This window comes from Dipodomys spectabilis, unplaced genomic scaffold, assembly GCF_019054845.1.
Source record: "Dipodomys spectabilis isolate Male_0828 unplaced genomic scaffold, ASM1905484v1 ptg000098l, whole genome shotgun sequence".
In the NCBI taxonomy this organism is placed as follows: domain Eukaryota; kingdom Metazoa; phylum Chordata; class Mammalia; order Rodentia; family Heteromyidae; genus Dipodomys; species Dipodomys spectabilis.
The window spans coordinates 2,210,598-2,229,217 of NW_024870775.1; the positions used below are offsets into that span (position 1 = coordinate 2,210,598).

The following is an 18,620-nucleotide window of genomic DNA, read 5'->3' on the forward strand; positions in this document are numbered from 1 at the left end:
TTTTTCTTCATTTTTGCTTTCAAAGTAATAATAGCTAGTGTATAATAGAAACAAAACTTTTTTGTTGATGTTGTTTTCGTGTTTTTTGGTATTGGTACTGGGCTTGAACTCAGGGCTTCATGCTTTTTTTTAATTTTTTTTTTTTTTGCTCAAGGCTTGCTTTTCACCACTTGAGCCACTCCTTTACTCCTTCACTTCTGGCTTTTTTCCTGGCTAAGTAGAGATAGAAAAAAATTTTTTCTGCCTGTGCTGTCTTTGATCCTCAATCCTCAGATCTCAGAATCCTGAGTAGCTAGGATAATAGGACTGAGCCACTAGACCTAGGCTTAACACGTTTATTTTTTTTTCCAATATAAAGTTTCCTTTAATTTTGACATTGAAACAGAAGAATGAATTGGTTTGTGGCTGAAACATCCTTTTTCCCCCATGGGGCAGAAACCTGGAGCACCCATCTATCGAAGGAACAAACTTAGAAAGTGTGAGCCAGCTGCCCGCCCTTCCCTGGACAAAGCCAAAGACAGGAGTAAGGGTAAGAGGAAGGACACAACCAAACACAGGCTGGTGATTTCCAGTAAGGTACAATTCTCAAAGTTGCTGTAGTTACAGAAAGTGATAGCAATGAAGAAGAAGAAGGAGGAGGAGGAGGAGGAGGAGGGGGAGGAGGGGGGGAGGGGGAGGAGGAGGGGGAGGGGGGAGGGGGAGGAGGAGGCGGATGGGGAGGAGGGGGAGGAGGAGGAGGGGGAGGAGGAGGAGGAGGGGGAGGGGGAGGGAGAGGAGGAGGCGGAGGATGGGGGGGAGGGGGAGGAGGAGGAGGGGGAGGAGGAGGAAGAAGAAGGTCACAAACAGCTCTCCAGCCCCTCCTCTGATGCGAATTCATAATAATCCATTTGTCACTCTGAGTGATGTCTCAGAACTCTCAGAGGAGTGGGCTCTTTTCACATAGACCTGACTGTGCTTCTCACAGTCAACCCTCCTCCACCCCCCCTCCCCCCCGAACTGGGACATACCCCATGTGTGGGGAGTGTTTAAATCTTGATACACCTTGTAGGGCCTGGAGGATCACTTGAGACATTTCTGTGCAGATTTTATGTAAGCCACTGTTGGTAAAGGTGTTGGAAATGACTTTTTAGGAAATGATGCATCAGAGTGAATAAATAACCTCTAACACACTGATTTTTGTATATTGATTTTGTTTCCAATCAACTTTGCTGAACTTGTTGAATAGTCCCAATAATTTTTGAAGAACTCCTTAGGTTTATCTATGTACAAGATTGTACCATCTAAAATAGTAAGTTTTACTTCTTTCTTTCCAATCTGTATACTTTTCATTGTATTTTCTTGCTGAACTGCCCAGGAGAGGACTGGAGGTACAATTTTGTAGAAGTACAATGCTGAGCAGTACAGTCTGTCTGTGTTATACTTTCTCGCTCAACCATTGACTAAAAAGGAGCAAAGATTTCTGACAAACTGGATTATAGCATCTAGCCCAAAAACCTTCTCTCTTGTCTTGCAGCAGGCCCAGTGGAATACTTCATTGTTTTTGTTAGCCCTTTGGGTCAAAACTCTTAGTCAAAAAGCAAAGTAAATGATAAGACTGTAGGCCACACTCAGTAAGTCATTATTTTGTAAGGCAGAATAAACTTAGGAGCATATAAGAAAGCATTCTTTGGATAAGAATTATTCCAAAGGAGGAACTGGGAAGTTGGCTCAGTGGTAGAGCACTTGCCTTGCATTCCTGAGGCCCTGGGTTCAATTCCTCAGCACCACATAAGAAAAAACCTGGAAGTGGTGCTGTGGTCAAGTGGTAGAGCACTAGCCTTGAGCTGAAGAGTTGAGGGACAGCACCCAGGTCCAGAGTTCAGACCCCATGACCGGACCCCCCCCCCAAAAAAAAAAGAATTATTCCAAAGGAAAACTTACATTGATGAACCAAGACTATAATGTATATATCACCTCCTCTGAATGGCTGTGTGGATATGGTATCCTTAAGATGGGTAAAAGAAAGATGAACTATTATTGAGTGGTGTGTAGATATGAATTCTATTTTGGGGACTTTCATAGGCTAACAGTGGAGTAGCAATTCAGAACTATAAATATCTATTTATAAAATTTATTTTCTGAAATCTACCAGAACCTCTGGGTGTGGTGACATACGCCTATAATCCCAGCATGTGGGAAGTAGAGAGAGAAGGATCATATGTTTGTCAGGCTAGGTTACACAGTAAGTTCAGACAGTCTGACCTGCACAGTGAGACTCGGTCTCAAAACAACTTAATAAACAAACAAAAAGAGCAATATGTTGTGGTACATGCCCATAACCTCAGATATATGGAAGATGTATATAGGAGTACTATAGTCCAAGGACAAGCCAGGCCAAAAAAAAAAAAAACAACAAACTAGAGCATGTCTATAAGGTAACTAAAACATAATATAAATATAAATATAAAAGGGTGTGTCTCAAATGGCAAAATGGTTGCTACAAGTACCAGGTCCTGAACTAAAATCCCAAAACTGCCAACATTAAAAAAAAAGATTCACAAGAAAATGATTATCTTTGAGTAATGAACTAACGGGGTATAAATATAATTTTACAGTTTTCTAAACTGGGTTTTCCTATTATGTACCTCTATTTGAGATAGGGAGAGAGTACCATGGGTAACTAAGCAACAATTATGAGCTGCCTTACTTCATATGTTTTCCTGTATTTAAGAAACACGACTAGGGCTGGGAAGGTGGCTCAGTGGTAGAGTGCTTGCCTTGCATGCATGAGGCCCTGGGTTCGATTCCTCAGCACCACATAAGCAAAAAGAAAAAAGCCGGAAGTGGCACTGTGGCTCAAGTGGTAGAGTGCTAGCCTTGAGCTGAAGAGCTGAGGGATAGCGCCCAGGCCCAGAGTTCAGGCCCCACAACCGGACCCCCCAAAAAAAAACAAAAAAACAAAAAAAAAAAACAGGACTAAATATTAACACAAAGAATGATGTACCACATACTGTAAGTACTTAGAGGCCCATGGAGAATTGTCTCCTCTCCCTTAGAAATAACCATGCAATGTTTTAGAAAATAAAGAAGCAAGGCAAGTTGAGTTCAACTGTGCAGGACATGTCTGTCATCTTTGCTGTTTAAAAAAAAAACAAAACTGCAGGTGGAGGGGGCCCCTCCCACAGGAAATAGAAACTGAAGAGACAGCTCAGGGAGTTGGCACTGGCCTTTGAAACAGGAAAGGGCAGACTGTTTCTGGCTAGCTGAGAGTTTGAACATATTTTAGCCACTGCTGGCATGAGCATGGCATCTTTCCATCTCTAAAGGGTAGAAGCATTCTTCACAGCTAGCTTGCTGGTATATGTGGTTCCAATTAAGAACACTGAGCAGGGAAAATATGGTAGAAGGCCTGAGGGATGAGAATTTCAAGATACAGATGTGGAGGCCTTTAGAGAGCCACAAGCCAGTACTAGTGGTCAGAAGCTCAGGTAAGGACTGTCAAAGGCCAGAGAGGCAAGAACTCTTTTTTTCTGAAGATTGTGGTAAGATTAGGAACAGATGTTGGGGAACTTCGTGAGGCATAGCCAGAGGGGACACAAGGGTGGCCCTTCTGAGAGGTTAGATCAGAAGTAGGTTCCAGGAAGGTATGAGGCTCCCACTAGTCTTAGAAGTGCTGCCAACTGAATTCTTACCCCAAGCTATTAGTTTGAGCATCTTTGTTTAACTTTCAGATTTCCCCTCTTTAATCCTATCCTTTTCATTTTCAATCAGTCATTCTTGTACTTAAAAAAAAAAGTTCTCTTAGTGTCTTAGGAAAATTTACTTCTTGAACATTCCAGTGAGTTAATGTTTGCCAAGAAGAGAGGCAGGTATTTCCAGGCTTGGGATGGTAACAAGACCAGAACAGGAGGCCCTGTGTGGTCCCCCAAGAGGAGATATTGAAAGAAGAGGCCAGCTCCAGGGACTCGTGACAGGAAGAAGGGAGCACTGTTAGGAAAGCAGAACAAGCCAGGAAAGAGAGTTGGCTGCATCCTTGTGCTCTCTGTCTTTTGTTTGACAAATGTTCTCCAGGTATTGGAGAATACAGGTGATAGCAACTAACATATGAATATTTACTTAAACTATAGGAATATTCCTTGTTAATAATCATCTTATACCTACAAAATGGAAATTTCTTAGAGCTTAAGCTAATATATATAGTTGAAATTATTTGTATGTATTCATTGCATTTCTTCCTCACACCCACTTATAAGGTAGAGACTGTATTGTGTTATTAGCCCTGCTATACAGCATGAAGACTAAAGTTTGGTGTAGCTAAGTAATTCTATAAAGGTTACATAGAATCAAGACTTATATCCAAGCAAGTTAGATTCTAGGCCTACTCTGGGAATCCCCGTGTTACCACAATGAGTTAAAACTAGAAATCTCATGAGCTGTGGAGCAGACTTAGTCCTTTATCCTCAGATGACATCTCTCTAAAAGGAGGCAAAATCAACTAGACCTCAGCTGCAGAAGAATAGGAGTTGAGCCTTTCACACTCTTCAAAGCCATAGCAAATTTTATGAAGGCTGCAAATTCACCAGTTCCTCTACAGGGTCAATCTTTATGTGTAGTCACAGACAGAACCTTCTTTGAAGCTGAGTTTCTTCAGTCTCTTCTGAATAGTGCTAAATGAGCAACTCCTTTAGTCAAAGCCTTAGGCCAATGAAGCACTTCTGAACTCAGCCTCATTCCTGAGACAGCTACCTAATTCCACCTGGCCTCTTAAGTCTCTCTCTTCTTTGATTTTGTGTCATCCCAAAGGCTTGGGTAATATTCCTTCAAACTCCATTTTCATTATGTCCTTCTTGGAACATGAAATAACTTCTCATTGCTGCGATGGTCACAGACAAGTTCTTCATTAGGGGCATCTAAAGAACTCCATTGCTTAGTCCATCCTCACCTGGCCACTTTCAGTCTTCCACGTTTATGAGGAGACTGTCCTCTCCAGCAAGCCCATCCTCACTGAAATATCCACTTTTACATTGTTTATGTTTATGCTACTAGGATTAACTCCTCGAACCCTTTTCCTCCCAACTCTACATCAATGTCAATGCTACCCCTTCTTACATCCCAGCTTATGCTGTACATGCTTTCCACAGCCTCTTCTAACAAAACCTTCTAATATTAAATTCTCAGGACTTAGAACTCTGAGGGATAGAGGTTAGGCTCTGTCTACTAGCTTGTGATCAATATTTCAACTCTCAAAATAATATACAGAAAGCTTCAGAGACAGAGTTTATATCTATAGCACTCTTTTTTTTCCCAACATTTATGAAGTACCCTTTCATTGTCAAGCACTGTGGTACCAGATATAAAAAGACATTGTTCCTGGGTACCAAATGATGATAGCTCAGGAGACAGAAATTGAAGTTTCTGTTGTTGTAGGTCATAAGTGATCAAATATTGTTTATTGAATATGGCTTTTTAAAATAAAGTGATTATTAAATGATGGAGATACACAAAGGCTCTAGGAGGTTCGGAGGAAAGATACTAGTTTTTCTTAGGGTAGAGTTGAACTTGTTTGAAAAGCAGTAGCATCTGTGCTGAGTCATAATGATGCAGTAAAGGAAGGATTTTCTAAATAGAGACAACTTGGGGAAAAAAAGCATGGAGGTGAAAAGAGAAGGTGGAAGGACAGATGGGTTGGGTTGTATATTCCATAATTTAGACATTGAAGCTTGAGCCTCCAGAACTTCAGAATAAGGCTGTATTTTGAGCATGGAGTGTTTCAAAGGGGTGGTTAAGTTAAAACAAAGTTATCAGTGTAAGTCCTAATCTGACTAGTGTCCTTCTTAGAAGAGATTTGAATATATAGACAGACGTCAGGGATGCACATGGAAGAAAAACCATGTGAGGAAACAGCAGGAAGGTGGCCATCCTAGGCCCAGGAAGAGGGGCTTCAGGAGAAACGAAACCTGCCAACATCTTGGGCTGAGACTTCTAGCCTCTAGAAGTATGAGAAAATAAATTTCTCTTGTCTAGGTCACTGAGTCTTTGGTGTCTTGTTACGGAAGTCAAAGCTGACTAACACAGAAAAGTCTGTGACCTATTTGGGTTGGCAGAGGGTAAAGCAAAGAATTACAAGTGATGGTACAGGAAAGCAGATAGAAGTGACATTGGGTAGGGCCTTGGCATGCATGCCAAGGAGCTTGAAGTTTTTCCTGTTGGTGAGGGGGAGATCTGGGGTATTTTTTAAGGAAGACCGTAGCAGGATCATTGTTTTAAGGAGAGTTCTTTAGTGGCAATGAAAAAATGGCATTCCCAGAGGTAAAAAGGATTGGGGATATAGCTCAGTGGTACAGTATTTGTCTAACATGCACAGGATCATAGGGATCAACCCCAGAGCCCTTCCCTTCTCTCCAAAATGACTAGAGGTAGAGAAACAATTGGAGTGATATAAGTAAGGATCAAAAAAGTTCTAAACACAAATAGTGGTCTTCAGGGTAGAGAAGTATTGTAGGTAAAATTAGCAGTTGTTAGGATGGTTCCCAGAAGAAGAGTGAAAGAAAGGGAAGGGAAGGGAAGAGAAGGAGAAGGAAGGGAAGGGAAGAGAAGGGAAGGGAGGAGAGGAGTGGGAGTTTCTGGGCTTCTAGCTTGGATGTGTGTTAGACCTGTGCCACTGTAGATGAGTTCAATATTACAGCAGTGAGTAGGTGAAGGTAAAGAAAGATGACCAGCATGAGAGGCCTGAAGGGAAGCCATGACAATGTAATTCACTTCTGGAGTTTTCCTCCCCTAATGATTTTCCTCTGGAATCAACAGATTGTCCCTTAAATTGGCTGAAACCTATAGGCTTTAAACTTAAAAATAAGATGGTATTAATCAATGAAGTGTAGGCAATTAAATTCAGATACAAATGCTGTATTAAAATATATGGCTATAATTGACTTCAATCAGTGTAATTTAAAGACATCCTTAGGATGCAGGTGGCTCACACCTGTGGCTCATGCCTGTAATCCTAACTACTCAGGAAGCTGAGAACTGAGGATTGCAGCTCCAAGCCAGCCTGGGCAGGAAAGCCCAGTGTGGGTGGGAAAGTCTTTGAGACTTTTATCTTCAATTAACTACCAAAAAGCCAGAAGTAAAAGAGTGGCTAGAGCACTAGCCTTGAGGAAAAAGCTAAAGGACAAGACCCAGACCTCAAGTTCAAGTTCTAATAGTTACACACACACACACACACACACAAGATTGTCTGCCCTTCAAGGTGAGCAACAAAACCCTACCTACTATAATCTCATAAAGGAAAGGTGCTCCTGTGGTTAAATTAAGGTTTCTGGACTGCTCTTCTAGGCTGATTCACTATTGTTATGCATGTAGCAGCCCCAAAAGGAGCTACTATTCTCCCTGACAGAATAGGACAGCACTCAGTCTCTAGCCCCAAATGACAGGTGCTTCATTTGATCTTGGTCTTTATATTCACCCTCCTCTTCCTCCTCACAGCAGACAGTTAAATTCTACTGTCCATGTTAAGCATATTTATCCTAGCTCCACCTTTGGAACAGGAAGATTGATGGGCATTTGAATAGCTGAGAGATCAGGGTAACAATAGGTATAGAGGTATCCATAGAACCTAATGGAGAACATGACTAATGGCCCAATTTTTCTGGTAGGCAGGATGCAAGAAACAGAGAAATGGAATGGTCTGGAATCAACATTGGAGGCAAGAGAGGCTAGAATTAAGCAGATAGGAGAGATGGGATCTCCTGGGCCCCGTATGGAACTTAGACCTGAAGACACAGGGGCAGTTGATGACTACAACTCTGAAATGGACAGCACCCCAGGCTTCTGGACAGCTTTTCCATGAGGTTGGCTTGTGCCACTGGAAATGGGTGTGTCCAACATACTTGGGTTGGAAGACTGCTATGAGCTTCCAAAATTAGAAATAGAAAAATTGAGAAAACCTTTCAAGGTGAAACTTGCAATGGAAGAGAATAAGACTCTTATAATAAGACTTATGAACAACGTCTTAATGATTTTAAACAAGATACATAGGATTCCGGCACCATGCAAATTCACAGAACATTTGTAGCATGCCCTTTCCTTTAGCCATGGTTAGAGTTACATATGTGGGGTTTCCCTCTGTTATTAAGCGATGTTTTTGCAACTATAAGGTGAGGCATTCATGAGGAAGATAGGAAAAGATATCCACATTTATCTAGCATTGTATCAACTATGGAGACAGCAGCTCAGAGAAAGAACTACATCAGACTCGTGCCTGTCAGCGCCTCCTTAATGTGATATATTCTAACGTTTTCTCAGCATGAGCTTGACTTTAACAATGAATTGGGGGAAAAAAGAGGAAGTGATAATAAATCACAAACAATAAAAACCGACAGAGATTTCTTCTGACCCTGCCACTGTAGGCTCGTCCATCGGGGGCTTGTCAGCAAATGCTAACCGAAAGCACTTAGAGACACTGCCAGAATTCAGCTGTACCCTAGAGATTAGAGGCGTGGGGGCGGGGCTAGGGAGCTCTCAGAAGCCTTCACCACCTCAGCATCTTCTTTGGCAAGAGCCTCAATGCTACAGTGATCAAAAGTAGAGTTTGTAGGTGGGGGTCAGTACAGGAAACAGGACAGATCTGAGCAATGGAGGACAAGCAGGAAAGAACAAGAAGATCATATTTCTCTACCAGGAGCTGTTGAGAGGCGAGGGAAGAGTCTAGAGAGAGCCACTGGGGTCTTATATGGGAAAGACATCTTTAATAATTGATAAATGCATAAAAGCATGGCATCATTACTGTGACCCATAACATTTTGCAACTCTGAGCAAATCACTTCTGAAGCCTGTAGTCACTTTGCAGACTTCCCAGCCAGAGAGGCTGAAAAGGTGAAGAAGAACAAGTTATTTTTAATATAGATAGCTAAGTTAATCTAAGATGCCTTTGGTACAAATCAAACAACAAAGTTAATCAGACACATTTGATGGGATATATGATTGAACACTGGCTGCATAAAAGGCACAAACAGAAAACAATATGCTCAATTACTGAGGTTAATAACTCAGCACCAAAGTTGCAGCCTTCTCTTCTCACCTTGTTAATAACCTACTTCAAATATTAATGTTGTGTTTTCTTTTTTTTTCTAGTATCTTTTGAAATAAGACATACGACTTCATGTGTTAGAAGATCAGGATAATGGTCCAACCCATATCTGTTACTATGTCTTTCCAAAGTCCAAGAATACCTGGAGTACTGTAACTTTTAGTACAACTTAAAATAAATTGAATTCCTTGAAAAGAAGGATGTGGTATAGAGAAGAGAATACTTTGAATCCTTGAGGTTAATGCCATTTCTGTTCTTTATCAGCTTTATGATGCTGAACACATTTTTCAATCTTTTTGAACCTCAAGACGTTTTAAGTGATGATGCTGAACTGCCAGCAAAAGAAATGGGGAAGGGCCAGTCAGTGAGGTAGCAGGAAATCAGGAGATTGTATCACACAGATGCTGAAAGAAGAAAGAATTTTTGAAGGAGGGATTGGCCAACCATGTTGAAAAGATTATTATGGTCTAGATATGAAGTGTCAACCATGTATTGAGGCCTGGTCCCCAGCTGGTAGTGCTATTTTGGGAAATGGTATAAGATTTAGGAAGTGGGACCCACTAGCAGAAGGAGGTCACTGTCATACCTTATTGACTGGAACTTGCCCTTTCTGCTTCCTGTCTCTCTTTGGTTCTTTTGTTGTCTACCAGGAAATGAACTTATTTATTCTGCCATGCTTTGGTCACCTTGAAATGCCTTACCTCAGGTCCAAAGCAAAAGAGCTGGGCAATCATGGCCTGAGACCTCAGAAACCATGAGCCAAAAACAAATTTTTTTCTTCCTTTAAGTTGTTTATATCAGATATTTTGTCACAGAGACAAGAAACTAAGATACACAAAGACCTAAAGTTACCATTGTGTTAGCCACCAATGGAACAATCCATCAACATACACATAAAGACTTTAAATTATTCTTGGTCCATCAAGATGTATCTTTAAAAAAATAAAAGAAAGAAGATAGTATCTCTGATTACTGTATTGTTTTAAAGAACTTCTTTCTGAGGTTTCATTTGCATATTAAAATAAAATCCGAGAGCCAATTTTTACAACTCTGCTTCTTTTTTTGTTTTGTTTTCTTCTCTCAATAATTTCTAGGTTCTTTGTGCCCATTTAAGGGAGAATTCTAGAGGGTAAGAGCTAATCAAATGTGGACTGCATAATTTCAGGCAGATTCAGAAACATTTCCTCCTCATTGTAAGCACATCTGATAAGAATATTTTCCATGCTGATGTGCAATAGGGCTTTCAAATGCAATTGTTTATGCCTAAATTTAGGCAAACACAATTTCTGAATATTAAGACAAAGAAAAATATCATGGTAAGCCCCCCCCTATTACAAAGGTCTAAAAATACTGTATCCTTTCTCCCAACTGCACTCACAAAGGAAAAGAATTTGAACTTAGGTTGACCACAGCTCTATGAAACCAGAGACAAGGTTCTCCTTGGATGTAAATAGACTTTTCAGGGGGCATTCTAACTTGCTTAAAGAGTTAGGAATGCCTTTCATCAACGACTAATAATTAACAATACCACTAACCATTACCAAAAGACCATTATCATATAAAAGCAGAAATATGAGGGACTTAAGATACAGAAATGAAGATGAGCTCTTAGTTTGATAAATTATATCTGGGAGGTGAGGAATGTACACAAGTCGAATGGCTCACATTTGAGCATGTATCTGGAGCCCCGTACACACACCTGAAAGTAAAATTCACCTGCGATCTCCCCAGCAATGTTTCCAAGTCAGAACAACCAAGTTCATACGCATTACTTCTACTTCCTGATCTGGCTCTCTTCTCCACTATCCAAAAACAAATACAAGAATGTCAAAATCACCACCATCTTTCAGATGGTCCCACCTGAAGGTCACTTCTCTCTTACTATTTCCGGTCTTCAGCGACATCCAACACCATTCCTACCATCTCACCTCCTTCTTCTCTGTGACATCATTTGTGTGGTTTTCTACACACAGAGATTACCACACACACTGATTGTCTTCCTTCCGACTTCTTTCTTGTTTTTCTCAATAGTGATTTGAATTTTAAGTTTTACACAGATTGAATGGCTCCTACTTTTCACATCCATTAAGTTCACAATTTTGAAAATTTGACATCTTACACTTAGTGAAGGACTTGCCTCTCCTGTCTCGACCCAATTTTTTAGGTATCTAATGATGAAATATGAAGGACTGACTCCCACCTTATTCCCTAGGGTCAAGCAAGACACCAAGTACACAAACAGGCCTGGTCACATGCCTGTCCACAGGCAGGTTATACCAACCTAGGCCTGGCTGAAAGTCCCAGTCACTCCAGGTGAGACATTCCATTCTGGACTTAACTGAAAGTACCTGGTGCTCCCGCCCCCTCCCCCGTCTAGTAATTATAGCCTGATTTATTCCTTTGTTTCCTTGTTAAGACCCATATAACCCGGTCCCAAAATCCAAACCCACGGGAAGGTCTGTTCCCCTCACAGGCAATAAACAGTCCTAGCTTGTTGACAATCAAGTCTGGTCTATTCCTTTTCCATTCTCCTCCATTTTCCTAACACTTAGCACATGCAAAACTGGAACTTTTGGTGTTTTCCCCCCCTCTAAAGACAGTTCTCAGTCTTTATCATCTCAGTAAAAGTTACCAACAAACTCAAGTGCTTAGTGACTCACACTGTCAAATCCAGCCTATGCAGGAATGTCCATGAGACTCTTGTCTTCAATCGCCAAAAGGTCAGAGGTGGAGGTGTGGCACAAGTGGTCAAGAGCCAGTCTTGAATGAAAAAGCTCAGGGCCAGCACCCTGCTCCTGAGTTCACATACACACACACACACACACACACACACACACACACACACACACACACACACACACACACACACACACACACACACACACACACACCACATTCTGGATAACCTCAGTATCCTCTTTTGTACTTTCAATTCAACCAAGATCTGCCAGTTGTACCATCAAAACACATGCCCAATAGATCTACTGCCCCAAGGCATGGACCACTGCAGCACTCTAATTCTACTCTCTGTTCTCTATCTGCTGCTTGCAGCCCATTCCATCCAGCCACACAACAGCCTTGTCACACACTACAGATTATGCTCTTTCCACACTGAAAACCCCATGATGCCTCTATAGAATTTGGAGTAAGGCTCCTGCTTGCCTACCTTGCTCTGCCATTCTTTCTGTCCTCAAAGCATTTCAAAGCTTTCCTGTCTCCAGGCTTTTGTGTTCCTCACTCTGCCAGGCTGAGCATGTGCTCAGCTCAGTCTTGAAACCTTACAATTAGTTCAGAAATCACCAACCAAGCCAGGCATAGTAGCACACACCTGTAAATGCCATCTTTGCAGGAGGCAGAAAAATTCTGAATTTGAGGCCAACTTAGGCAAAGTTAGGAACACAACAAACAAACAAAAAAAAGCAAAACAAATAAATAAGCAAAAGGATTGGGTGGGTGGCTCAAGTGGTAGAATACTTGCCTAACCTCCATGAGGCCCTGAGTTCAATCCCTGCTACTGCATGCTCATCACCTGTGACTAGTCAGTGCATGCAACAATATCCCCACTAAGTGGAAGCTCTGTGGAAAGCAGGAACCTCGTCCACATTGGCTAGGGGCAGGGGGGTCCTGGCTGGTTAGGTGAATGCTAGCTGAGGGGACAGATGCAGGCTCATGGCTCTGGGGTGGATCACAGGTTTCCTAGCTCTAGTCTGCTGCACTAAGCAGCAGCTCCAGCTGCCTCTCCTAAACAATGGATGAGTCAGCTTGGGAGGCCATGGTTAGCGTGCAAGCCTAGGGAACTTCCGTGGGAAGTGTGCAGCACTGCACAAAAGCGCCAGCCAGCATCGCTCCCTGGGGTGCAGCCAGCTTGGTAAGTTTCTGCTAGGCTAGAGGGGTGGAGGTGCTTATTTAAAAACAAGTTAAAATTGCAGAATGTTCAAAGCAGGCCTCGGGCCAAGGGTAGAAAGGGAGGGACACAAACTGACTTTAGTGGGGAGTGATCTAAAACAGTGCAAGGAGAAGGGGGCAATTCCTGGATGGCATGCTCTTGGCATCCTTATGAATACAGATTCCAAATACTTGACTCTACTCAAGAGGGGCTGGATAGAAGCTTCTGTTGCCATAGTAACCTCTGTGCTCCTGGGGTCTAGGCACAAGGCTTCAAATAAACAACTAGTGTAGAGTAGTGAAGGAAAATTTCACAGAGCAGAGGCTGGTTGGGGTGGCGGGGGGGGGGGGGGGGGGGAGCGGGAAGGGGGGAATGGCAAGAAGCAATCCAGCAAGTGCCACAAGCCACATTCTAAACACAAAACTCAGGAGTTGGGAGTGGAATCCTCCTACTGCACTGGGTAAGGCAGAGGCAGCTTCCTGCTGGGCCACATCTGAAACAACGGGCCCCATTGACAGGCACATCTGTTACTACTAAACACTTAGCAATCAATATTCTCCTACAGAATTATTTCCCTTCTTTGGCTTTAAGGGGTTACTGTCTGCCAGGCTGCCAAACCCCAACCTTTTCTGCATCAGCAGCCGCCACATAAAGTGACTATTAGAACTTCAAACGAAGAATTTTAGTCCCGGAAATGGCCTCATGCTAGGGTTTTTTTTTTTTTTTTTCCTTCCTTCAATAGAGACACCAGGAAAATGTCAGAAGGCAAATAAAAAACCCACACCCTGAAAGACTTAAAAAATAACAGTCACATCCCTGGGAGGATGAGTAACTCCAGCCCGATTTGATTTAAAAAGGAAACAGCCGATTTAATCAGACAGCCTGGATAGATTTGAAGGAAAGAAGGGGAGGCAGAGCCAGAGGAGGTAACAGAAGCGTGAGGAGACCTTACCTTAACACCTGCATCTCCTCAGAAGAGTTCTGCAGCTCGTCCTGGAGGCGATGCCAGCGCAAGCAAGCCCTCAGCTCTTGATGCTCATGGGCCTCATGGTGGGACAGCTGGTTGGGCCACAGACAAATAAACATAGTGTATAAAACAGCGTCATTGTGTTGATCAGACCTACCCCATGGAATCGTCTATTTTGTTTCAGTGGGGACAACTGGACCTGCTCCCCTGTGTAAGACGGTCCCCCTGCTTTCCCGTTCCCCTCTGTCAGAAAAGCAAAGGCCACAGGAACTTCTAAGCTATTCGGGAGAAATCCAATGAGCATTCCAGCTCTCTCTAGTGCTGGTAGGTGGAGCCAAACCTGCCTGTTTGGGAGGGTTCCTCAGTCTTGGAACCTACTCCCTGGACATCCACCTGGCCTAGAGAGAAGGGGACACTCCCTAGGGGCCATTTCCACTTTGGTTCCATCCAGCTTTCTTCTCCTGCTTTGTATTTCTACCTAGGGAGGAGAAGGCCCCTCTATTTACCTCCTATTTTTACCAACCCTCAATTTTGCTAAGGACTGTTTACAGTGGAGCCTGCTAATGTAACCCAGATGGTTCTGTTTGCATATAACCGGGGAAGGGGGGGGGGGGGGAGTATACTGCCTGGACTTAATTTAGGGCCAGGGAAGGCCATCACAGTCTACCCTACTGAGTCAGAACTGACTGCCATCACATGGATGTACTCTCAAGGCCACATGGCTGTGATCTCTGCAAGGGAGGGCTGCTGAATACCCACTGTGGAGAGAAGATGTGTAGGCTCTACAGGCATTTCTGAAAATCAAAAGCTCCTAAAGACTTATAGATATTTTCTGAGTGCATGCTAGGTCCTGGAGACATTATGGACAGGACCTCTACCATGAAGAGTTGAGGGTGGGGAGAACAGGTAAAGGACATGAATATCAGGGTGCAGGTGAAAGTAGAGTTAAGGGAAGGGTCTTCTTTCCAACCAGCATGTGTCAGGGGCTTTCTTGTGGAAATGGTCTCATCAAGGAAGACAGGTATCAGCTATGGTACAGGGACTGCAGGACATAAGAAATCATTTACAAGACTCTGGGGCCTTAGCGAATGGAGAGGGATGTGGTGACGCTGAGCGCTGACTATTAAGGCTGGGAGGTGCTGAGAGGCTTGCAGAGGTCAGATGATCAGCAGACTTTATGTGATGTCTGTTGTTACAGACCCAAATATCCCCTACCTCACACAAGCTGAAGAACTAATGTCCATGTGACTGAATTTGGGGACAAAAACTTTTAAGAAGATGGTTAAGGTTCAAGGAGACATTAGGAGGGAGGCCATGATCTTATAGGATTATGATTTATAAAAAGAAGAGAGCTAGGTGCTGGAGGCTCATGTCTGTAATCCTAGCTACTCAGGAGGCGGAGGTCTGAGGATCATAGTTCAAAGCCAGCCTGAACAGGAACGTCTGTGAGACTCTTATCTCCAATTAAAAAGCTGATGTAGAGCAGTGTCTCAAGTGGTAGAGTACTAGCTTTGAGCACAAAAGCTCACAAAAGCACCCAGGCCCTGAGTTCAAACCCCAGGACTAGTGCCATAAAGAAAAAGAGAAAATAGAAAAACATAAACCTTGCTGACTATTGCTTCCTCTCCTCAAGTGTGGAGGCCATGGGAGCATAAAGCAAGAAGGAGACCACTGACAGGAAGACAGGCCACAGCAATTGCCAATCCTGTTGCAATTTGATATTGGACTTCCAGCTAGCCTCTAGAACTTTGAGAATATATGTCTGTTATTGAAGCCACTCATCTGGTATTTGATTAAGGAAGCCCATGTAGCTCAATGGACCTATGAAGGAGTGTGGACTTTATCCAGGTCAACAGAAGTTACATAGTTCAACCTTCTAACTCAACACCTCCCTGTGGAATGCTCCTGGAATGGAATACAGTTTCCAGTTCCTTTCAGTGATTTCATACTCCCCTTCTTTCCAGGCCTTCTGATGCTCAGGGCTGCTGTGCCCAGTCCAAAGGGCGGTAAAATGACCAATCATTGGTACCAGTGCATTGTCACACCCTCTTCCTTTGTGGAGCCATTGCAGACCAGGTAGCAGCACTATCCAGGCACACACAAAGTGTTCCTCCTTTCCTGCTCAGAAGGTATGATGTAGGCACTCATCAGCTACTTGCCCAGCTAAGTCTCTCCCTTAAAGGATGGGATCAGAGGAATGGATATGCTGGATTCTAGAAGGGCCACTTTGCCTGAGGGATGTTCATGTTCTCATTTGCAGAGTGATATACCGAGCTGAAGCCCACCTGTGTTAAGGAGAAAGAAGGCTGGAGAGGACTCAGTTCTTGCTTTCCCTAGAAGCCCTTCAGAAGTAACTTCCTCCCCAAAGGCTTTCTGCATGCACTCAGACATGGCCTTTTCCACCTCTGAACTCACACATTACCTAATACCTTTTCTTCTTTCTATTGAGGGCTTTTCTTATCCTCAGCTTTTTATCCCTAAAGATTGAGCACAGAATTAGACACAGAAAGCAAACAGTGCCATGGGATTTCAGCCCAGGGAGATCGTATCAGTATGTACAGTCAGACTCAGGGCAGCTGCAGCATCTAAGCAATTAGACTGAGCAGTAACTGTCTAGAAGTGCATGCAGGGCAGGGGGTGAAGGAGGGATTCTCTTCTGAGGATGTAGGAGACAAAGACCAAGATCATCAGTTGTCTGAAATGAGCTGACAGATGCGCAGGACAGCACCAATCTGATTGTCTCAGAAGTGCAGTCCCAGTGCTCATAGGAGCTGCAGTAGCAACATTTATATCAAAACCTTGCTGACTGTATAGATGCAAGGTGGTGGGAAATACAAAGAGGAGAAGAACAGGTGTTTCTTGCATACTCTCCACATGTCTGGAATGTGTTAAGCTCATTCACACATTGCTCCATTCACCTTGTAATATTGTCATCATCTCCTCTTCCCCCTCCTCCCCCCACTTCCTCCTTCTCCTTCTGCTCTTCTTTTTCCTCCCCCCTCCTCCTCCTCCCCTTCCCCCCCTCCTCCTCCTCCTCCTTCTCCTTCTCCTCTTCTTCCTCCTCCTCTTCTTCTTCCTCCTCCTCCTCCTCCTCCTTTTTCTTCTCTTTCTCTTTCTTCTTTATCAATCTTGGGGCTTAAACTCAAGGAGTGAGCACAGTCCCTGAGCTTTTTTCGCTCAAGACTTACACTCTACCACCTAGGCTATAGACACACTTCCAGCTTTTGGTGTTTAACGGGGGGTAAGAATGTCACAGCTGCTGGCTGGGCTTTGAACCTCAATCCTTAGACCTTAGCCTCCTGAGTAAGAAGGATTACAGGTATGAACCACTTGTGCTGCACCTGAGTCTTTTACATCCAACCTACAAGAGGGAAACTAAATCTTCAGGAGGCTGCATATTCTACCTGAACTCAGAAAACTTGTGAGCAGCAGAGTTGGGATAATATGGTCCAACTCAGAACCCAGCCTCTTTTCCTATGTCTACCAGGTAGCCTCTCTGGGCAGAGGACATAGCTGTGCACTCAGCTAGTTCCAAAGGCATGATGTGAAGAGGACAGAAAGGTGAGTAAAACACATTCCTGCTTTGAAAAGGGGCATAGTCAAAGTTACGAGGATAAGAAAAGCATATGATAGAAGAAAAAAATAACAAAAAAAGAGGCAAGCAGAACATACTATGGGAGTTCAAGCTTTAAAGGACAGAACAACGCATGGGGTAGTCTGGGTTATTCAGAGGAGCCTCAAGCTAGCAAGCAGAATATAAAAATATTGAAACAGGAAGATCCATCTTAACAAGATAGGTACATATAAACGGGAACCTCAGAAAATGTCAAGTAGCCCGGTGTGGGAAGGACAGAGGTGATACAGAAATGAAATGACCTAAATATTAGGAATTAAGAAAGCAGAAAGGAGTGGTTATATCCTAGGCCAATTCTTTAAGGTAGAGGTGGGAACATAGATGTGTGCTGAACAGGCTTGGCTTCAGGGTATCATTGCATACTTTGTATACATTTTTAGTGCTAGAGATTGAACCTATGGCTTTTTTTTTTTTTTTGGTCAGTTGTGGGACTTGAACTCTGGGCCTGAGTGCTGTCTCTCAGCTCTTCAGCTCAAGGCTAACACTCTACCACTTGAGCTACAGTGCCACTTCTGGTTTTCTGGTGGTTTATTGGAGATAAGAGTTTCATGGACTTTCCTGCTGGGCTGGCTTTGAGCTGCAATCCTCAGATCTCAGCCTCCTGAGTAGCTAGGATTACAGGTGTGAGACCTATGGCTTTCTATATGTTAGACACATGGTCTAGTACTGAGCTACATTCATAATCACTGATTTGTATAGTCTTTTTATTGTTCTTGATGGTGGTCATGGGGCTTGAACTCTGGGCCTGGGTACTGACCCTGAGCTCTTCAGCTCAAGGCAAGTGCTCTACCTCTTTGAGTTACTTGGAGATAAGACTCTCACAGACTTTCTTGCCTGGGCTGACTTTGAACTGTGATCATTAGATCTTAGCCTCCTGAGTAGCTATGATTACAGGCATGAGCCACTGGCAACCAGCTTGTATAGTATTTTTTAAATCAGAAAACTTTTATTAGGTTGGTGGAATCCTAAAAACAAAACAAAACAAAACCCCAGAGGTCCAAGCTATACTGAGCCTTCCCTTAACTATACCAATTGGTTAAAGCTCAGTACCTATTGTCAATTTTCTATA

General features: G+C 43.1%; 1 protein-coding gene across 1 annotated transcript in view; it reads right to left on the reverse strand.

The window, feature by feature from the left end:
• LOC122113612 (aminopeptidase O (putative)) overlaps positions 1–18,620 on the reverse strand; it is a 344,600-nt gene that overhangs the window by 135,737 nt on the left and 190,243 nt on the right. Inside the window, exon 7 of the mRNA XM_042686676.1 lies at positions 13,903–14,009. Within this exon, the coding sequence (XP_042542610.1) occupies positions 13,903–14,009 (107 nt within the window). The remainder of the gene's footprint in view (positions 1–13,902; positions 14,010–18,620) is intronic.